This window comes from Triticum aestivum, chromosome 6B (assembly GCF_018294505.1).
Source record: "Triticum aestivum cultivar Chinese Spring chromosome 6B, IWGSC CS RefSeq v2.1, whole genome shotgun sequence".
NCBI lineage: Eukaryota > Viridiplantae > Streptophyta > Magnoliopsida > Poales > Poaceae > Triticum > Triticum aestivum.
In genome coordinates, this window is record NC_057810.1 from 123,255,623 (window position 1) to 123,278,464 (window position 22,842).

The 22,842-nt window shown below is 43.5% G+C and overlaps 1 protein-coding gene and 1 long non-coding RNA gene across 4 annotated transcripts; one reads left to right on the top strand and one right to left on the bottom strand.

Annotated features, from left to right (window-relative positions):
• Positions 1 to 728: 728 nt before the first annotated feature.
• Positions 729 to 17,321, bottom strand: LOC123136075 (titin homolog). Of its 2 annotated transcripts, XM_044555362.1 has the most exons (8): positions 17,055 to 17,321; positions 6,369 to 15,629; positions 5,403 to 5,876; positions 5,031 to 5,321; positions 4,187 to 4,273; positions 3,533 to 3,769; positions 3,280 to 3,408; positions 729 to 3,201 (listed from the first exon to the last, which is right to left on the bottom strand). In XM_044555362.1, the coding sequence occupies exons 1-8, from the start codon at positions 17,094 to 17,096 to the stop codon at positions 937 to 939; spliced, it is 12,786 nt and encodes a 4,261-aa protein (XP_044411297.1). In that variant the 5' UTR covers positions 17,097 to 17,321; the 3' UTR covers positions 729 to 936. The 2 variants fall into 2 exon arrangements, with proteins under 2 accessions (XP_044411297.1, XP_044411298.1); XM_044555363.1 differs by lacking the exon at positions 4,187 to 4,273.
• On the top strand, positions 15,636 to 19,281 carry LOC123136076 (uncharacterized). Of its 2 annotated transcripts, none has more exons than XR_006466555.1 (3): positions 15,636 to 16,468; positions 16,725 to 17,977; positions 18,172 to 19,281. It is a non-coding gene; the product is annotated as an uncharacterized lncRNA (long non-coding RNA). The 2 variants fall into 2 exon arrangements; XR_006466556.1 differs by having other exon boundaries at positions 15,636 to 16,017.
• Positions 19,282 to 22,842: the final 3,561 nt, after the last annotated feature.

Here is a 22,842-nt window from a genome sequence, read left to right on the forward strand (position 1 = left end):
ACGCAAGTCCTCCTCCGCTGACTGCAGTGGAATGCCCATGTCCTCTCTCCTAATTCCTAACTCACTGAGGGTCTCCACCTTGTACGGGCACGGAGCGTCACGCGAGAAGGATAGATCCTGCAGTATGCACAAGTTGTTTCTTACAAAGGACGGGGTCACAGGGGACATATGGTGGGGCATTACAAAGAGGACAGGCTCAATGCAATTGGGATGTTCATCATGCGAAGATCTTCACCATCGCATCACATCAGGTTTGCCCATAAGTCCATAACTGTTTTCAATCTCCGCAGCCTTAATTTTGCTCGTACCATCGGCTGGGTTAAACAACACAAGTACATCCTTCTTGTCCTTTTTTATTTATTCTGGGAATAGACCCTTCTTTCGACGAACCTGGAGTCATGCTTCCATAATTTCTTGTACCTGTTTTAGTCATTATGTTTGACTTATAGTTACCACAGCATGTACGATCCATTTACGGATTACATAATTCAAGTTTTCTACCATCTTTTAGCATGGCCTAATACTCTGGTTAGCATTGCATGTTCCTTCTAGTAATTCCTTTCAATCATTCTAAGCTCACACTGATCAGAACCAGAGCAAAACACAAAGTAACCTCACATAGTTGTAGCAGGGAAGACAAAGCATGTTGCGTGGTGATCATGAAAAGCAAACATATGTTAGTGAAAAAGGAAACAAGCAACCTGACTTTCTCATATTGCACTCAGTTATGCCTCAAACTCAAACAATTACCAAACCTTGATTTACACACTATCTATATTTACAAATCGTTCTTCAATCACACAACATTTCAATGCAATGGCCATAGCGAAACCTTGATGTTTACTAGTACCATCACGCTATACTACACCTCAAGTAAATAGCATACAAATGTACAAATAGCAACAAAAATATACAAACACTAAGGTGAATCCATTCTCAAACTTTTGGTGATTCAGATTTTGTGTGCCCAGGCTTGCCAATGATAGCTTTCTTCACTTTTGCTAGTTGGTGCTTTACCTTTGATCCGACACCAGATAAGATATTATGCTTTTTAGGTGATGCCTTCTGCCCTGCCTCTCGTTCTTCAATTTTCGTTGGTGCGTCATCAGTGAAATTCTTAGCTTCCTCGTCACCATTTGTCTTCTTGTCATAACTCTTCTCTTCTGCCATGTTTGATACATCTTTCTTTGGACTTTCTTCTTCATCTGTGCTGAACTCTGGCTCTTTTATATCCACAACATTTTCTTCACTCCCAGGAGCTTCTGTTGGTGAAACCACATCGAGATCACGTTTCTGATTGTGTGACGCCTTCTGTACTACTCCTTGTTCTTCAACTTTGGTTTTCGCTTCATCAGTGAGACTCTTAGCTTCCTGTGCACCCTTTGTCTTCTCATCATAAGTTTTCTCTCCTGCCATATTTGATTCATCTTTCTTTGGACTTTGTTCTTCATCTCTGCTGAATTCTGGCTTTGACTCCACAATATTTTCTTCAGCCTCAGGAGCCTCTTCTGGTGAAGCCACATCGAGATCACGCTCCTGAACCTGTGAATTAAATGTTTCTTGCTCTTCCTGTGATTGTGTGTCCACTGTTTGCACATGGCTATCAACAGTTTTGTTTTCATTCACTTCTTTGATCACAGGCTCTCTTATGGGCAATGAATTCTGATCACCTTCATCAGATTCTTCAGGAGATTCTTGTGCAACTTCCGTTTCCTGCACCTTCTGCAAATCAGATTCTCCTGGCTTGTCTAGCAGGTTGTTCTTCTCCATCACAATTTGGTCGCCCGCAGATTCATCTTGCTTATCTTGGTCTATATGCAAGCTGGAACCATCTAACTGGATTTCTGAAGCTTTCTCAGAGTTGTCTAGTTCACTGTTTGAGAACTTAGAGCTTTGCTTTTCGTCCTTGCATTCTGAGTCTGCAGAAATCCCCTTTTCATGAACCAAATTTATCTCATTGCCCATAACTGGTTCAGTAATTTCACCCTTCTGCTCATCTGATATTGCTTCTGTGCCTTTCTGCGAGATATCATGCTCATTTTCTATCTGTTCTTCTGTAGCTCCACCTGTCATGGTTGTCTGCTGATTCTTTTCTTCCTTGTCTACTCCATTCTCCAGTTCTGCCTCTACAGTACTTTCGGCCTCAGTGATGGAAGATTCATTGGACTCTTCTCTTTTTGTGCTCAGAGGACTTTGAAGATCATCAGTGTCATTAGGCAAATTCTTTTCATCACCCATATTTGGTTCTGTCAACAAGAGTGTTTGCCCGGACACTGCATCAGAACTTCTTTTTTCAGGTAAAGGCTCGTGCTGAAGGTCTGTTCTTCCTTCCTCTAATGTGTCCTCTTGAGAAACCTTTGGGCTTGTTATGTCATGAAGGTTGCTCTTCAAGCTTCCTTCTTCAATCTGTGTTGTCGCTTCCATATGTTCCTGACAAACAGAATTGGTTGCCTTTTCACCCAGCTTGATGTCTCTAGTTTCCATTTCTGTAGTCAGGCCAGATCCACCAGGTACCATTTCACTAGAAGTTTCACCCTGGACATTGTTTTGGCATACTGGTGCTTCCAAATCATGAGTGTTCCTATTGAGCTCTTCATCCTTTTCCAGCTTGATATCATGTGTTTCTTCAGAGCCTTCTAGATTATGTTTTCCTTGTTCAAAGATGTGTTCATTGTCCACCTTATTTTCTGTTGGAATTGGCACCAAGCTTTCTTCCTGTTGAGAGGTGATCAAAGAACTGCCATCTTTTGTGGTTTCTTCTTGCTTCTTTTCAGCCTTAAATTCCGAATTTCTATCTGGCTCATTGCTCTCTTTTCCCATTATCAGGTTCATCAGAAAATGGGAGACAGGCAAATCACTCTGTTCAGCTTCTTTTTCTTTCTCTGTGTCATCAGTTTCTTGCTCTTGTACGTTCTCTCCATCTTGTTCTGTGGTTATTTGACTCTCTTCTTGCTCTTCTGATTCCGTGGGGAGTGGCTTCTCTGGAAACAACTCTCTTTCTGTCACCTCTAAGCCAGATGCCTGTTCAGTTTCATTTCCATCCACGGCGGAGTGTGCAGGAAGAGCAGGCTTATGATGTTCATTGTCTTCCTTCATACTTTCTACTGATGCTGTAACGGCAGGTGAAGCCTCAAGATTCCTTCTGTTGTCCTCAATGGTCTCGAGATTTTCATCAGATAGTGCCACATCAGCTCCACCAGCCTAGATTGAAAAAATGAAATTAGCTTTAAAATAATAAACTTAAATCTTCATTAATAGCTAAGGAATTTGTCCACTGACCTTATCGTAGATAGCTTCACCGAGTTTGACTGATTCAGTGACTGCTGTATAGCCAGTCGCCATTTCCTCATTCGAGTCAGTTTCAACTTCTGCACCATTCTGCTCTGTTGCCAACTTATCATCTACAACCTGAATGACAGATTTCCCCCCACTTATTTCTCTTACTATAAAGTAACAGCCTTAATAATTTATCAAAAGAAGATTTGACCAGAAAATTTGGTCGCACAAACTTTTAAGGAGTATCAATACTGACCTTTGGATGAAAACTCAAGTCCTGCAGTCCAGACGCCTCTCCATCGACAAGTTTGGTCTCAATTTCTTCATGATTAACATTCGTGTCTTCATTTTGTATTTCTTCCTTTTCCACTTCATCAACGATCTCTTCTTCTGATGCTTGAATGGCCTGCATACCATCATTGGCCTTGTTTATGCATTCTTTCTCTTCTGAGTGCACTCTGGATTCAACGTTCTGAGGAACCACTGTAGGATCCTGCACATCAATTAATTGCTCATTTTGCTGATCATTATTTTATCATCAAATATTAGATGGAGAGTGACTGGTATCTTTGTTTCTTGAACGGCAGGTGAAGAAACAAGCTACTCTCTACCACTGAAATTACAGACGCAGATACTGTATAGACGAATTTTTTCTACTGGCTGCAAAACTCAAGCTCATGTCTCTTCATTTTATTAACATTCTGTATTGCCTGTAAAATTTGTTTTGTTATTGCAATCTTACTTTTGATTTTCTTTAATTTTAATCTCATCTTCTGTTAAAAAAGGGGGATTATCTTTAAAGGAGTTCAGATGTTTCATCTTTGATATAGTTACTTGAAACTGGAAAAGGATTATTATTATTTTCAAAGTATATGAAATCATGAGCAGTAATCACGTCAATAATTCTTACATTCTCTAGCATTTCTTCATTTGAAGAAGCTAGGTCAGATGTTTTCTGAAGATCCTTCTCGACAGGTAATCCCAAATCATTTTCAACCTACATGATGAGTAAAAAACATAGTTTTTTTTAGCATTACTGTTGAGAAGTCCACCAGTTCGGACTTTTGGTTGTGTTGGCTAGTGCATGAAGCTTAACAGTTTCCACCAATCATGAGCTATGTTTTTAAGGCAGTAAGGCGATCTAAGGCGCTGGGGGGGCGCCTTATCGCCTAGGCGACGCCTAAGCGCCTAAGGCGGACGCCTAAGCGCCTAAGGCGGGCATATTTGTAAGGCGCTGGCGGGGCGCCTTATCGCCTAAGCGTCGCCTAAGCGTCCAAGGCGGGACGCCTTAAAAACAGAGATCATGAGTACTGTGTTTTTTAGCTCTGTACTGTAAAATCTTAACATATGTTGGTGTATGCCATTGTGGACTCCGTATGAGTCATTCTGATATATTTACTTCAATTTTAATGATGCTTTTGCTAAATAGTGAGCCATTTAATTATGAAGTGTACTGGGATGGAGATGATAATATATCACAAGATGGAGGTGATAATTCTTGAAAAAAATGCTTGCTAATCAATATTTTACATTACACTCAGGGTGATATCAGTTACGTGTATCAGGAAAATCTCGCCCTTTAAAATTTAACAGTTTTCTATATACTAACATGGAAAATTGGTGTTTCTTAGAACAGTACGGGAGAGACCTAAAAGTTTTAACTTTGAACATATGTGGTCCAGCATAGAAGTTTTTAGTTAAACAAGATCAGGCCTAAATTTCTCATATTGTGTTAATCAAAATTTTGGACTGACCTCTTCATTTATAGTTTCATCAGTTGTTCCATCCTGTTTGTCAGTAGAAGTTTTTGCTACTGCTGCATCTATTTCTGTATTCTCCTTCTCATCTTCATTATATTTTTCAGCATCAGCATCAGTATATAAAGTGCCAGTGTTGTTGGGTGCATCTTCTTGTTCAGTTGTTTCTTCTATTTCCGTGGAGTTCTCAACCTTCGCATCCGTAACGCTTGGAATGGATTCTTGGGCTATATGTGGGGTTTGTTCATTCTTGAGCATTTCAGTAGTCACTGCCTCTGTTTGTTCAGCCTGGACAATCATTAAATAGGAGGTGCATGAGAAAAAATTGAAGATAAATTACAACATGCATCGAGTTTTAGAAATCTTCACCTCAAACACATCGGCATCGTCGTTCCTATTAGTTGTGTCAATTTCGTTGCTCTGGGGCTCCAATATTGTCTCTGTGGTGAAATCAGCCCTACTGTCATCATGTTTCTGCTCATCTGTCTGTATTTCTTCCGTTTGCTTTTCAATCGCCTCATCTTGTTTCTGCTGCTGATCCAAGCTAACCTTTTGTATGTGATCATCTGGCTTCTCAGTGGTTAAAACATCCACTGACCGTTCACACACTTGCATTTGAAGCTCCACATTGTGAAGTTGCTCGTCATCTTGATCATTGGTATGGCCACCACTTGTTATCGCATTATGTTCAATTACAGATTTTGGCAGTTCTTTGATTTGCTCAATATTGTTTGAAGTCCCTACTGTATCTTCACCAGAAATTTGTACAATATCTTCCTCAGTAGCGCTCTCGTCCTTCTGAGTTGTGAAAGCAGTTTTTTCACCCAAGTCAGATGATTCGTCCTGTATCAAATGCATCAGTGAACATGCTCAAATTCAGACGAGTAGTGGTAATATTTTGCTGCTGTTATATTGAAATGGAATGCTTTTAAAGTACAAATCTTCAATCTAGTTTGCACTTTACAACTTCAGGCAGAAATCAGTTTTACATCACTTGGCTAAATCTTTGTAATTTTTTGTATACACCATCATTGTCAGACAATGATAGTAGTGAGCCTAGAAGTCGATAATTACAGAGTTATGATGAGCTTCTATGTGTCTCTTGCTAGATACAATGTTGCAGCGGAATTAGATGTACCGAGGTTATTTATTCAGTTCAACCAGAACGACCTACTAAAAAAAATTAAAATCATCCAAATATCAGTTTCAATATATTTCGGAGTTCTGAACAAGTTTAGCAGTACCTACATCTTTTAATATCTAACATATATGCAAGTGAAATAAGTGCTAAACGTCTCAAATAGATGAAAGAAACTATCGGTTAAGGGCACATACCTTTTGTTCTGTTGGCTCTTGTACTTCCTCTTTGATATTTTCATCTGCCAAGATTGCATTGCTGATTTCATTTCCCAAGTTCTCTTCATCTAACTCAACAGGATTTTGTTCTGGCGCCGTTTCATTATCTGTTGGAGATGGATCCTCCAAAGTAGCAACATCTGTTTTTTGAGAGGAAATTTCTTCCCCGTTGATGGGTTCAGTGGCCGCCATTTCTTCTGCTTCATCCATGTCATTTACTTGCTGAATATCAGAAGTTGGCTCAACCGTTGTTGTATCACGTTCTGAAACTGGCTCCTCTAAACCAGGATCTTGGCTTAAATGGGAGGCCTCTTCACCTTCAGTAGCATCAATACATTTGTTTTGTTCCATTGATTCTACTCCATGCTCTTGTTTAGAATCAGCAAGCGGGCTGATTTCATTCGCAGCATTGTCTTCTGCAGTTGGTTCTTCAAGGGTGGCACCATTACTTTGGCCTGTTTCTTCTGCCTTTACAAATTGACCCTTGCTGTCTTCAGCCAATTCTGATTGATGTGCTGATTGGACAAGCAAATTTGGGTCACTTCCCGGTCCACTGCTGGCATCCTGTACATGTGTATCTTGAGTATGCTCTACTACTGCTGTTTCTTCTTCTGTTGGAGTAAGCTCAGCAGAAGTAGAAACAATGCTTCGTTGAGGTTCCCCTTGGTTTTCTGTGGTGTCAGTGCATGCCTTATCTTCGACTGCTTGTTGAATATCAGGAAGTTCTGCACTTGCTATCAAACTATCATCTGTATTCTCATGAGGGATTTCTCGAGTCTCCATGGCTTCAGTGTCATTTATCTCTTCTGCTGGGACATTATCCGCTGTTATACCATCTTCTGCTTCAACAGGTTCAATATTCTTCATCTCTTCTAGTGCTGGCTCCTTTGCTGGTGGTACATTGATTTGTACGTCAGCAGCTGCCTCCTCCGCAAGAGTAACATCTTCAGTGAGCTCACTGATGTTTGTATCAGCGTTCTTGTTGACTGCTTCAGTTTCGATGGTTTCAATGTCCTTCACCTCTTCAGCTGGCAGGTCAGTTGCTGATTTGTTTTCTTCCACCTCAACAGGTTCAGTATTCTCGAACTCTTTTAGTTCTGGCACTTGTGCTTGTGGTATATCATCTGTTGCCTCAGCTGCTATTACATGTTCTTCAGGAGCTGCCTCATCTGCATGAGCAATATTGCCTTTTACATCCTCAGTGAGCTCACTGATGTTTGCATCAGTGCTCTCATTGATTGCTTCAGTTTCCTTGGTTTCAGTCTCCTTCACCTCTTCTGTCGGCAGGTCACTCGCTGATATGAATTCTTCCACTTCAACTGGTTCAGTATTCTTCATTGCTTCTGGGTCTGGCTCTTGTGCTCGTGGAATATCAACTGTCGCCTTGGTTGCTATTACATGCTCTTCAGGAGCTGCCTCGTCTGCAGGAGCAACATTGCTTGTCACATCCTCAGTGAGCTCGCTGATGTTTGCATCAGGGCTCTCATTGATTGCTTCAGTTTCCTTCACCTCTTCTGCTTGCATGTCACTTGCTGATCTATTCTCTTCCACCTCAACAGGTTCAGTATTTTTTATCTCTTCTAGTTCCGGCTCCTGTGCTTGTGGCATGTCAACTGTTCTCTCAGCTACTGTTACCTGCTCTGCATGAGGTTCCTCGTCTGCAAGTGCAACATTGCTTTTCACATCCTCATTGAGCTCGCGGATGTTTGCATCAGTCCTTTCGCTGATTGCTTCAGTTTCCTTGGGTTCAGTGTCCTTCACCTCTTCTGCCGGCATGTCACTAGCTGATGCATTTTCTTCCACCTCAACAGGTTCAACATTCTTGATCTCTTCTAGTTCTGGCTCTTGTGCTCGTGGAATATCAACTGTTGCCTCAGTTGCTGTTACATGCTCTTCAGGAGCTGCCTCGTCTGCAGGAGTAACATTGCTTGTCACATCCCCGGTGAGCTCGCTGATGTTTGCATCAGTGCTCTCGTTAATTGCTTCAGTTTCCTTGGCTTCAATTTCCTTCACCTCTTCCGCTGGCAGGTCACCTGCTGATCTGTTTTCTTCCACCTCGTCAGGTTCGACATTCTCGAGCTCTTGTAGTTCTGACACTTGTGCTTGTGGTATATCAACTGCTGCCTCAGCTGCTACTACATGCTCTTCTGGAGCTGCCTCATCTGCACGAGTAACATTACTTTTCACATCCTCAGTGAGTTCACTGATGTTTGCATCAGTGCTTTCGGTTATTGCTTCTGTTTCTTTGGCTTCAGCGTCCTTCACCTCTTCTGCCGGCAGGTCACTTGCTGATATGTTTTCTTCCACTTCAACAGGTTCAGTATTCTTGATTTCTTCTAGTTCTGGATCTTGTGCTTGTGGTATGTCAACTGTTGCCTCAGTTGCTATCACATGCTCTTCAGGATCTGCCTCGTCAACATTAGTTTTGACATCCTCAGTGAGCTCACTGATGTTCTCATCAGTGCTCTCATTGATTGCTTCAGAGTTCTTCACCTCTTCTGTCTGCATGTCACTTGCTGACATGTTTTCTTCCACCTCAACAGGTTCAGTATTCTTGATCTCTTCTAGTTCCAGCTCCTGTGCTTGTGGTATGTTAACTGTTGCCTCAGTTGCTATTACATGTTCTTCAGGAGCTGCCTCGTCTGCAAGCGCAACATTAGTTTTGACATCCTCACTGAGCTCACTGATGTTCGCATCAGTGCTCTCGTTGATTGCTTCAGTGTCCTTCACCTCTTCTGCCTGCATGTCACTTGCTGACATCTTTTCTTCCACTTCAACAGGTTCAGTATTCTTTATCTCTTCTACTTCTGGCTCTTGTACTTGTGGCATATCAACTGTATCATCAGCTACTGTTATATGTTCTTCAGGAGCTGCCTCATCTGCAAGAGCAACATTGTTTTTCACATCTTCAGTGAGCTCAGTGTTGTTTGCATCAGTGTTCTCATTGATTGCTTCAGTCTCTATGGCTTCAGTATCCTTCACCTCTTCTGCTGGCAGATAATTTGCTGATATGTTTTCTTCCACTTCAGCAGGCTCAGTACTCTTGGTCTCTTCTAGTTCTGGCCCTTGTGCTTCTGGTATGTCAACTGTTGCCTCAGTTGCTATTACATGCTCTTCAGGAGCTGCCTCGTCTGCAGGAACAACATTGCTTGTCACATCCTCAGGTAGCTCACTGGTGTTTGCAACAGTTCTCTCGTTGATTGCTTCAGTTTCCTTCACCTCTTCTGCTTGCAGGTCACTTGCTGATCTATTTTCTTCCACCTCAACAGGTTCAGTATTCTCGATCTCTTCTAGTTCCGGCTCCTGTGCTTGTGGTATGTCAACTGTTCTCTCAGTTACTGTTACCTGCTCTGCATGAGGTTCCTCGTCTGCAAGTGCAACATTGCTTTTCACATCCTCATTGAGCTCGCTGATGTTTGCATCAGTCCTTTCGCTGATTGCTTCAGTTTCCTTGGGTTCAATTTCCTTGACCTCTTCTGCTGACAGGTCACCTGCTTCAGTATTCTTGATCTTTTCTAGCTCCGGCTCTTGTGCTTGTGGTATATCGGCTGTTGTCTCGGCTACTGTTACATGTTCTTCATGAGCTGCCTCATCTATAAGAGCAACGTTGCTTTTCATATCTTCAGTAAGCTCACTGATGTTTGCATCACTGCTCTCGTTGATTGCATCAGTTTCCTTGGCTTCAGTGTCCTTCACCTCTTCTGCCAGCATGTCATTAGCTGATGCGTTTTCTTCCACCTCAACAGGTTCAACATTCTCAATCTCTTCTAGGTCTGGCTCTTGTGCTCGTGGAATATCAACTGTTGCCTCAGTTGCTGTTACATGCTCTTCAGGAGCTGCCTCGTCTGCAGGAGTAACATTGCTTGTCACATTCCCGGTGAGCTCGCTGATGTTTGCATCAGTGCTCTCGTTAATTGCTTCAGTTTCCTTGGCTTCAATTTCCTTCACCTCTTCTGCTGGCAGGTCACCTGTTGATCTGTTTTCTTCTACCTCGTCAGGTTCAACATTCTCGAGCTCTTGTAGTTCTGACACTTGTGCTTGTGGTATATCAACTGCTGCCTCAGCTGCTGTTACATGCTCTTCTGGAGCTGCCTCATCTGCACGAGTAACAGTACTTTTCACATCCTCAGTGAGTTCACTGATGTTTGCATCAGTGCTCTCAGTTATTGCTTCTGTTTCTTTGGCTTCAGCGTCCTTCACCTCTTCTGCCGGCAGGTCACTTGCTGATATGTTTTCTTCCACTTCAACAGTTTCAGTATTCTTGATTTCTTCTAGTTCTGGATCTTGTGCTTGCGGTATGTCAACTGTTGCCTCAGTTGCTATCACATGTTCTTCAGGAGCTGCCTCGTCTGCAAGAGCAACATCAGTTTTGACATCCTCAGTGAGCTCACTGATGTTCGCATCAGTGCTCTCATTGATTGCTTCAGTAGGTTTCACCTCTTCTGCCTGCATGTCACTTGCTGACATGTTTTCTTCCACCTCAACAGGTTCAGTATTCTTGATCTCTTCTAGTTCCAGCTCCTGTGGTTGTGGTATATCAACTGCTGTCTCAGCTACTGTTACATGCTCTTCATGAGGTTCCTCGTCTGCAAGAGCAACATTGCATTTCACCTCCTCTGTGAGCTCACTGATGTTTGCATCAGCACTCTCGTTGATTTCTTCAGTGTCCTTCACCTCTTCTGCTGGCAGGTCACTTGCTGATATGTTTTCTTCCACTTCAACAGGTTCAGTATTCTTCATCTCTTCTACTTCTGGCTCTTGTGCTTGTGGCATATCAAATGTATCATCAGCTACTGTTACATGTTCTTCAGGAGCGGCCACGTCTGCAAGGGCAACATTGTTTTTCAAATCTTCAGGGAGCTCACTGTTGTTTGAATCAGTGCTCTCGTTGATTGCTTCAGTCTCCACGGCTTCAGTATCCTTCACCTCTTCTGCTGGCAGATCATTTGCTGATATGTTTTCTTCCACTTCAGCAGGTTCAGTACTCTTGGTCTCTTCTAGTTCTGGCTCTTGTGCTTCTGGTATATCAACTGTTGCCTCAGTTGCTATTACATGCTCTTCAGGAGCTGCTTCATCTGCAGGAACAACATTGCTTGTCACATCCTCAGATAGCTTGCTGGTGTTTGCAATAGTGCTCCCGTTTATTGCTTCAGTTTCCTTCACGTCTTCTGCTGGCAGGTCACTTGCTGATCTAGTTTCTTCCACCTCAACAGGTTCGATATTCTTGACCTCTTCTAGTTCTGGCTCTTGTGCTTGTGGTATATCAACTGTTGTCTCCGCTACCGCTACATGTTCGTCATGAGTTGCCTCATCTGTAAGAGCAACATTGCTTTGCAGATCTTCAGTGAACTCACTGTTGTTTGCATCAGTGCTCTCGTTGATTGCTTCAGTTTCCACGGCTTCAGTATCCTTCACTTTTTCTGCTGGCAGATCACTTGCTGATGTGTTTCGTTCCACTTCAGCTGGTTCACTATTCTTGATATCTTCTAGGTCTGGCTCTTGCGGTTGTGGTGTAGCATGAGTTGCCTCTGTTGCTTTTGAATATTCATCAGGGGCTGCCTCGTCTGCAAGAGCAACATTGCTTTTCACATCATTGATGAGCTCGCTAATTTTTGCACCAGTACTCTCATGAGGGATCATCTCAGTTTCCATGGCTTCAGTGTCCTTGATCTCTTCTGCTGGCAGGTCCCTTGCTATTATATTATCTTCCACTTCAACAGGTTCACTATTCTTGATCTCTTCTAATTCTGTCTCTTGTGGTTGAATACCAGTTGCCTCTGTTTTCACATCTTCACCAGGAGCTGCCTCATCTTCAAGAGCAACATTGCTTTTGGCATCTTCAGTGAGATCACCAATATTTGCAACAGGGCTCTCATAGTGGATTTCTGCAACCTCTATGGCTTCATTGTCCTTCAGCTCTTCTGTTGGCAGGTCATCTGTCGTTACATTGTCATGCACCTCAACGGGCTCAGTATTCTCCACTGGTGGTATATCAACATGTGCCCCAGATTCCTGTATGCGTTCTCTGGGAGTTTCCTCCTCAGCAATTGCATCAGTGCTTTTAACATCTTTACTTTCCTCCGTCAGTATTGCTGATTCTAAATTCTCTGCTTGAGTGGCAGGACTTGGGTCTGTCATCTCGTTATCTTCTGGTGTGGACTGCTCAGAACCAGAGGCAGTGTGAGATGGGGAGATCCCTTGAGGTTCAGTAGCTTCAGTGTCCCTGAATTCAACCGGTTCTTGCTCTTGAAGCTGCTGAATGTGAACATCTGTCAGGATTGCTGTGTTATCTTCTGTTGCTATTTGTGGCTCATTTTCTGTCAAATTTTCTTCAGCATGTGTTTGATGGGAACCTTCTTCAGTTTGAACATCCTCACTGTTACCAATTTTTTGTGATTCAAGCTCCTTTGCTTGTACATCACTAGTTGGGTCACTTGATAGTAACTTGTCTTGAGCTGTTTCTCCAACAATAGTCCCACTGCTCTGGTTGGATATTTCTTCAGCTCTCACATCATCAGGTTCCCCTACTATCTCTTCGGTTTGTACTTCTTTGATATCAGAAGCTGCTTCTTTTGCTGTTACATCTTCTTCTGGAACAGACATGCTTTCTTGCGGGATAGCTCGAGGTTCAGTGGCTTCACTGTCTCTCATTTCTTCAGCAGGTTCTGGTTCCAGGATCTGTGGTTCACTCACTGCCACATTTCCTTCTGTTTTGTGATCTTCCGACTGAGTAGCATCACTTTGAGGCATTTCTTGACCTTCAGTGGCTTCATTGCTGCTCACTTCTGCTGGTTCCATCACAAGCGACTCACTTGTGGTTAGGTTATCTTCATGAGTTGGGTTCTCAATGACGGCAGCATCCAATTGACCAGATGCTTCACTCACTTCAGTAAGTTCTGCATTCTTCTTTTCTGATTCTAGCTCCTGCACCGATTGCATATCAACAGCTGGCTCTCTTGCAATGTCACTGGTTCCTTGAGTTGTCTCCCTGGCAAAAACCTCAGTGCTTTGGTCAGAGATTTCTTTAGTTTTGGTATCTTTGTTGCTCTCAACACCTTTTGCTTGTTCCAATTTTTTTACTTCTTGATCATCACAAGTTACTTCACTTGCTGTTATATTTTCTTCTGAAGCAGGCTCCTCAGAAATGGTAACATTGCTTTCCTGGGGGAGTGCTTCAGTTTCCTTCACGCCTACTGTTGATTCAGTCTTTGGCCCATCACTTGGTATACTATCTTCTTGAGCTGAGTCATTCAAGAGAGAAGGATGCCTTTGATCAGAAACTTCTTCTTTCTCAACAGGTTCAGTGTTCTGTATTTCTTCTGTTTCAAGCCCACGCATTTGCTGTTCAGTCACATCCTCACTTGTTAGCACATTCTTTTCTTGATCTGCCTCTTCAGTAGTTGCCACACTAGAGGTTTCAATGATATTCTCAGCTGTGTTGTCCTTGATTTCTTCTACTGATGCTACATTTTCTACCTCTTGGGCATCAGAGGTTGGTCCTTCTGCTGTTACATCATCTTTTACAGAGTCCTCAGGAGCAGAAATAGTTCTTTCATGGCAGATTTCTGGAGTCTCAGAAACTTCTGCGTGCTTAACTTCAGCTGATGCTTTTTCCAGGGGTTGCTGGATTTCATCAATCAATGGTTCAATTGCCATAGAATTGTCTTCTGCTATTAGTTCCTCTGAAGCAGCAGCATGACTTTGTTGAGTGATTTCTTGAGTTTCAGTGGCTCCAGTGTCCTTCACCTCTTCTTTTAATTCTGTCACCTGGGGCTGACATGCTGGTACACTGTCTTCTTCAGCAAGGTTATTGGTGACATCAGCATGTGGTTGACTGGAAGCTTCATCCATTACGACAGTTCCAGTGTTCTTAGGTTCTTCCTCTTCCAACCCTTGAACTGGTTGCATATCTTTTGTTGCTTCCTTATCTTGGGTTGCATCTTCAGCAATTGTCACATTGCTTTGATCGGAGGATTCTTCAGCTTTGGCATCTTCAAGACCCTTTATTTCTTCTGACTCCACATTATTTAAATGTTGGATGTCAGAACTTGGTTCAATGATTGTTGCATTATCTTCTGGAGTTGCCTCCTCAAAAGCAATACCACTTTGTTGAACTTTTTGCTCAGTATCAACTTCTTTGGCATCTGCTATTTCTTCTGCTAATCCCTGGTTTTGCACTTCTTGAACATCAAGAGCTGGCTCCCTTGTCACTGCATCATGTTCTGGAGTTGTCTCCTCAGAGGTGGACACATTGCTCTCATGAGAAGTTTCTTCAGTTTTTTCAGGCAGAGGGTCACTGGTTTCTTCTGTTGATTCTTGATTCAGCACTTCTTGATCACCATTCATTGACTCGTCAGCTTGCCCAGTTTTAGGCATATCTTCAGGTACATCTGTTTTCTTGCTTTTAGGCACCTCTTCATGCACCACGTCTGCCTCCACATCGTCAGTTTTATCACTCGGTTGATCTTCTGGTTTGACGGTCTCAATATCTTCATCTTCTGGACAGTTCTCTTTATCCACTTTAGCTGGTTCAACTGTTTCTGTGTTTCCATCACTATTATCTGGAAGGGCGTCAGGCTCATCCACATTAGGCTCCAAAGAAGTTTGGACTCCAGCAGGTGCTTCAGCTACAACTTCTTCACCAGGAATACATGGCATGGTTGTGGGTTGTGTGTCCTCAGTTACTTCTGCTGGTTCCAGATTGTGGCCTTGTTGAGCGTCAATTGTTGGCTCAACATCATTGTCAGGCTGCAGTGTGTCTTTGTGCACCATTTTGCTCTCTATTGCAGCACCTTCTACATCTCGTTGACAATGTTCCTTTGGCTCTTCATTATCATGTTTTAGAAGGCTGGTACCTTCTGTAGTGTTCTCAACATGGTCTAAAGAATCAATTGCCTCTTCGCCATTACTTGTGCTGCTCCGATCGGTGCTTATTCCATCTGGCAAAGCTTCTACCTGCTCGTTACCTTTCTGACCATTTTCTTGTGGCTTCTCATTCGAGATCTTCCCTTCTTTCATATGACCATTCAGAGAAGCATGTGTACCATTTGGAGCATCTTCTTGAGGAATTTCGACTACAGAGGGTGCTCTTTCTAAAACTTGATCCTCTGAAACCTTCATTCCTTCAGTTGAATCCATGGCTCTTGCCTCGTCCTTCATCTCTGCATGAGATGAAAGCTTGCTATCTAGGTTCATTTGCAAATGTGTTGTCCCCAGATCCCCAGCTTCCACTTGAACTTCCTGGGAAACAAACAGGTAAATCGAACATTTAAATGAAAGTACACCGAATGCCACTCTGCGTTGGCATAATTACAAAAGACAGGGTGGCAAAAAGAATACAATGAACTCTGCATTCTTAGATTTAGTATAGTTTAAAATTATGTGCTTTCAATTATAATTCATCAAAAGGACATCCAACGACATTAGGCTACTGTAGCACTACAATACTACAAATATAATTTCCTGCATGACAGCAATAATTTCCGGCTGGCTAATTATGTCTCACTAGTATGTGACACTGAATGGCACATGCAGGTTCAGTGCATCTAAGAGTATTTCAGAGACTGGTCAACAAAATAGCAGGAATAACTTGTTAAACAATACAGCAGCACCACATGCCAACACACAGGTGGGCAACCAGCTGAAATCTTAGCTTAGCATATGGGCATCCTACCTGGACAACCTCGTGACTCAAAGAGCCTTGACTAATTTTTACATATATAATTTTATCTTTAGTGGAATAGTGCTGCAATTATATGCTTCTGCATGCTTTAAGTAACCTTTGTGCGCTTTATGCCTTTGTCTTACCACAGCACAATTGACAATTCACACTCGGTGTAACTTTTAGGCTGAACAGTTCTTATAAGTGTTGACCTTCTCACCATCTATACTGTATTCCTAGACAAACTGTTTCCTCTAGATAGCTAGAACCGTAGAAGAAAATATTTAGCGCTTTGTTGAGTTTTCGCTAACAGTATTTTATTAATATTGGTTGAATCTGCATGCCAGTTAACGTCATATCAAGTTCAGGAATGAATTATCAAGTGGACAAACAGAGGGTACTGCTAGTGAATTCTTCGGTCAGTAATCAAGAGAACAGAGCAGAGTGTATGATAGACTTATACTTGTATATGTTGATTTGTTCCGCCCACCAAGTTCCCTGAAACATGATCCTTCTAAACAAATGATAGTACATGCTATTTTTTGTACAATTATATCTGGAAAATAATCTTTTTCTGGAAACTTAGACAGTTTGTCATAAATCAAACTGGAACCTGATCACTCATGTAGTTTCGTTCACTTGTTGCATGCTTTGACTCTGATTCTTTTGTTTAGGAACACAAAAATGTGATGATCAGTGTCATTTCAAACCTACAGAGCTGACTGCATGAAGAACCTTGTGTGGATGCAACATACAGAGGGAGTTCAACAAAACAAAGAGATCGTGGAACCAGAAGAGTACGACGCAATGATGGTTTCTCTTGCAAACTAGCCAAAGTCTACTGAACTGTTACAAATATGCTCCTCACTGTGCAGCTGATTCTGCAACACTGAAGGCTTTTTGTGTTGCTTTACATCTTCACAGAGTATGTATGCATGCATGGAAGCAGAAGGAAGCAAGTGCTGCAAAAAAACCTCAAGAGACTAAAAGGAGCCATTGCTTACCTCCCCATCTGCCGCTTCTCGCGCTTCGTCTTCCGTCGCCATTGCTCCAGATCAGGATGGGAAGAAGGAAAGAAAGAGAAAAAAAAGAAAGAAAGGAAGAAACAAAGAAAGAATGGGAGGGAGAGAGGGGGAGACAGAGGCCTCTTAACATAAAAGTCTTGTGGGTGCTTGAAAAGCTGGTGGTCTTTATACCGACCTTTCCTCTGTCAGACGTATTTTCTATTGCCGAGCAGCGGTTAGGAAAGCAGCGACACACTGACAGTGCTCTTGACAGTGAGTTGGTACTCGCTTAATCAGCCACAAGCCTTGATTAAGTGGGAGAGTTTATCCCTGAAATGGCAGATCAGTGAACATGGAGGCTCAGCATTAGGTGCCAAAATGCCAACTGGTGCTTGAGGCACATGGTACTGGTAGCTGGACCAGTGCGTTTACAGTCTTGCATCTCCGGGACCCACAGAACCTTTTCCCTGAGGAATTATTGGGTCCATAATTGATCGAAGATTATCTCGTTCTTGGATCCTATCTCTCGTTCTTTTTTTGCTCGTAGAGTGCGGCTCGAATAAGAGTATCGTTTTCGGTGTAAGAATACTATCATCTGCCTCTTTTCTGGTTGCTTGGTATCACATAAACATTAGTACTACATGATTGCCTTTGTGATGTCCCTTCAGGTGCAAATTATCTTCCTACCGGTTAGGCGGGCATTGGATCATTTGTCACATTCAGCTTTGGATGCAAATGGCTAAAGGCGGCCCCGAAAGGTTGTGTCCAGCTTACCTCACGATGCACTGGGAATTCAAGCCGACGCTGGATTTGCCCAATTTTTCCCGCAGGCCATCGAAAGCTCCGCTGAATCGGATCGTGCGGGGAGCGGGACAGGATGGAAGTAACTTCACCCAAGGAACAATTGCATGCTGTATTTCCAGGTAAACGCTTTCCGGAAAAAGTTATGTTAGCTCAGGTGTCGTTCTTCTTCGCGGTTGAATCTCAGACGAAATGAATTATTCCGATTTGACAAGAATACTAGTTATCAAAGTCTCTTTACTGTTGAGATCATTGCTTTATTATGATCCTGAGCCGTGGAAGTCTCGATGCCTGCTAAAGTTACGTATGTCTGAAGACTGCAGGAACCACGAGGGGGGCCAAGGGGCAAAGGAGGGAGGAACGGGAGGTGCATCCACAGCCCTGAATATTATTGAATCCGGTCAAGTGGCTGCTGATGACAGCGATCAACAGGCCACATTGAAAGAATTCCACATGATCGGCTGCTTTGGAGGAGGAGAAGGCCAAGTCGGCCAGTCCAACGGCGCCATGCTGGACCCCGTGCCACGCCATCCAAATTCCTCTTGCAGAAAAGAAACGCACCGACCTGGCCGCCCACATCCGACCCGTCATCCTCCACGGCGCCTCAAGAAATTATAACCAAGCTGTTCTTATAAAACCCGAGGCAGGTGATGTTCATGGAATTCACGGATTATCCTGACGAACCGCGGCGCCGAAAGAAAGAAAGAAAGAAAGGGGAGAAATCGATGGGTTTGGTTGGAGGCGAATGGTGATGACATGGATGTGTGAAGAGAAGCTTATCATCAGAGCCCCTAGCCGCCCCGGTGCCCCAGTGCCCGAGTGGCTCCATCAGATCCGAGTCAGCATCGTACGTAGATGCCTAAAACTCTGGAGATAAAAGAAGATGAGAGGTTGATGTTTTGTTTGCTGGCACTGTTGGCTTTTGCCCCCCTGGAATATAAGCGGCCGTCACTCGCATCGCATCACATGGTCCTCCATGCTATCCTGCTCCACTTGCTAATTAGCAGCCGCCAAAGTGTTACCCCTACAGTTTTAGTTAACACTGCTGGATTAACAAGTTAGCTAATCTCCGCATACGATGATTCTCCAGACATCATCACCTGGAATGAAAAATAACAGTACAAGTAATAACAATAACAACAACAATAATGGAAGGTCGAATCGGAGACGGGAGGAGGGACTCGTCTGGACGAAAGGAACAGGAGAAGCCAGAGTATTATTTTAGATTTCGCAAAAAAAAAGAGTATTATTTTAGCCTGTGATGATGGGAGAAGAGGAGTTGGCGATCTTGGCATGCACCGGCCGCGCAGAAAGGCGTCTTGGCATGTTGTGCCGCCAAAGCCCTGGCCACCTACGGAAGTGATGGGGCATCGTCACGTCTTGTCATCCGCGAGTGTGAACCGTCAGTTCGTCCCGGCGATCTGAGCCTGGCAGGGAATATTTGATAACGATGCAAGGTATAGTATAGGGCGAGCAATTTTTTATTATTTTGTGAAGAACTAGGGCGGGCAAAACATTACCAAAGGCGGTGTAGATTGGTGTGGAGTGAGAAGCTAGGCTGGTGCAGCTCTGTGTTTGTTTGTAGACTAGAGGTCGATTGGCCGGTGCTCGTGCCGTATACGCGATGAATTCGTAGGCTGGATGAGAATGTCATGGCAACATTTTGCAGGGACTAGAACCACAAGAGGAGCTTGAAACGGGTGTATGGATATTGCATATTCCCTCTGTCTTTTTTCCTTTTTGTGAAAAAGATCCAAATCTATAATCAAAGTTCATCAAAAGTACAAAGCATCTCAAATATAATAAGGACTACATCGAGTTTCCAAGCCCACCAAACAACCACTACTGTCGCCGGAACGAGCCATCGATGTGTTGTTGTTGCCGCTCCTCTACCGGAGCTGACTTGACCTTGTCGACGACTGGAAAGTCTTCGTGCGCGTGCCCTTAAGGACCAGCGCCCTGGAGCTGCAGCCGTCACCGTTGTACCCTTACATAGATCTGAAGCACATGGCACCAAATCTCGCCACATCACTAGTAGAAAAGAAGGCTTTGGTCCACCTCGGGTTAGCCCATTAGCCCCGGTTCAGTCTAGAACCGGGACTAATGGGGGCATTAGTCCCGGTTCGTGCGTCCAGGGGCCACGTGGGCCATTTGTTCCGGTTCGTCTGGACCTTTTAGTTCCGGTTCGAGCCATCAACCGGTACTAATGGGGTTTGAGGCATTAGTACCGGTTCATGGCACGAACCGGTACTAAAGGCCACATTTTCAAACTCCAAACACCCCCCCCCCCGGATCGCCTTTTCAGTTTTAAAAAAATAGAAGAAAATGATGAAAATGTCAAAAAAATAAGTTTCCCATGTGATATGTGGTCTAGTTGTTGGGAAAATTTGCAAATGTGAATTTCGACTTTATTTGCAAAATCTCTCTAGAATTTAGTAAAATGGGCATAACTTTTGCATACTGACTCGGATGAAAAAGTTTTTTAATATGAAAAATCATCTACTCGAAAAGTTACATCCAAATTTAACAAGGGGGAACCCCGTTAAACATTTTCAAAATCCTCAAAAACCTAACAGAAAAAAAGTTACGGGGCTTTTAAGATCTAGAGTGGAAAAAATTGAATTTTTTTCAAACAGTGGTCAAACAATGGTCAAACAATGATCAAACTAATTATTCTAGAATATTAGTGTTACTAAATAATTATTTCAATTATTTTGAATTTTGGTCAAATCTGGTCAAACTGTGGTCAAACAATGGTCAAACTAATTATTCAAGAAATATTAGTGTTACTAAATAATATTGTTTTTCAAAACAATAGTTTCAAACTCAAACAGTGAAATGTGTCACTTCATGCTCACGCAAAATTCCTGAGGGTTAATAGGATTGACATCTTACTATTTTCAGGAAAAACAACAAGTGCAGACTTGGAAACGAGGGAGAATAGAACCCGGAAGTTAAGCGTGCTTAGGCTGGGGGAGTGGGAGGATGGGTGACCATTCGGAAAGTTGGATGATTAGGAATGATGAGGGGTGATTAGAGATTAGAGGATAAATTGAGCAGTGATGAGGGGTGGTGATTAGAGATTAGAGGTTAAAATAATTCAGAAATTTGAAAATAATAAAAAAAATTAAAAAAAATCATAAAATTTATTTTAGTCCCGGTTGGTGTTACCAACCGGGACTAAAGGTGGAGCTCCACGTGGTCGCGACCTTTAGTCCCGGTTCCAGTTTGAACCGGGACTAAAGGGGGGAGGCATTAGTAATGACCCTTTAGTCCCGGTTCAAAAACCGGGACAAGGGCCTTACCAACCGGGACTGATGCCCCCTTTTCTACTAGTGCATGACGAGAAACCTCTAACCTCACCGCCCCAAAAAGATGATAGGAATCTATGCCGGAGCTCCTTCGACTATGTCTATATAGACGAACTCGAGGAGGATCGGAGCCTGGAAGCAAACTCAAATAAGTAGCGCCGCCGTCCGCCCAAGTGCCACACCTGCGATCCCTACCGGTTGCCCTATTTTAGGCACAAAATGGAGGAGTAAAAAAAATTTCGGCACGAGAAGTCGCCGTCTCCAACAGCAACCCTAAAATAGGGGAGCGACACCGCAGCCGAACCACAATTTGCATATGCATTTCAACCACAATTTGCATATGCATTTCAACTATAATATGTATGAAACATACGAAATTTTGCACCACAACCATACAAAATGACTAACATATAAAATTCAACTTCAGATCCGACTATGAAGTTCAAATGAAAGTTATAAACATAGTGCCAACATCAACAAAAGTGCAAGATCAACATAGATAAAAGAAATATGGTTTCTCAACCATCCTTGCCACTTGTTGTTTCTTTGTCCTCATCATTGGCTTCATCTTCTTTTCCTTCATTGCGTGATTTGTGGCATTCATGTCGCCACCCATATCACCACTGGCATTCATGTCGCCACTCAAACCTCCCATGTCATTCATCGTACCTCCAAAGCCGCCGCTCACCATGTTGATCAAACCAGCATAGCCACCCATTCCTCCCATGCCACTCATGCCTCCTCCTATGGCTCCCATGCTGCCACTCATCATGCCACCTCCCCCGCCACCACGGGTCAAATTCATCATATTCATGGACTTTTTAATGCCAAAATTTGATCTTTGCACATCTCAACATATGCCTTTTGCTTCGCGTTCATTCCACTTGTATCCATGAACATAATATTTGCTTCTTTTTCTTCGGCCAACCTCTCCTCGGCCATGGCATTCTTTCTCTCCTCAAGCTCCACCCTACGGTACTCGACCTCTGCCTTCTTCTCCTCGGCCAATTCCAACCTCTAGTCGGTCGCCACTCTTTTCTCCTTCGCCACCGCCTTCTTTTCTTCAGCAATCGTCTTCCACAGCTCAGCCGCCACCCTCTCCCCCACCTCTTTTATCTTCAAAGCATTCTTATCTTCGGCATATGTCTTCCTTGCATTCACAATTTCTTCAAGTGATTCTTTGATGTCATTATCGTCGGCCTTTGTACCCTTGTCTGTTTTCCTTCCATTCGGCCTTTTGGACTTGCACCACATTTTCCATGACTATTGCCGGCGACGCTCTGTGGGAGAGCCTTTCCATGGAGGTGAAGCATGAGGTGGCCGCCCTTGAGGCCACTTGGTAGAGCCGTGGTGCCAGGCGGATCGAGGCCGGCCACCTCACCCGAGGTCTCTGGCGACGTGGAAAACCCCACGATGGAGACGGGCTTCGACAACATCGTACCAGAGCCTGCGTCTGTGCATCCCACGGCTTCACCATGGAGTAGGTGCACTTCAACGCCACCATGATGGAGGAGCAGCCTGCGTCGGTGCCTATGTTGGCGTTCCAGCAGGCGCAGGAGGAACAACGGTACAACATGTTCCTTCTAGAGCAGTACCGGCTAGCGAAGGGCCAAGTCGACGCCTCGACGACATGCGCACGAGCGAGAAGGCTGTGGCGGCCATGGCCACGACGAACC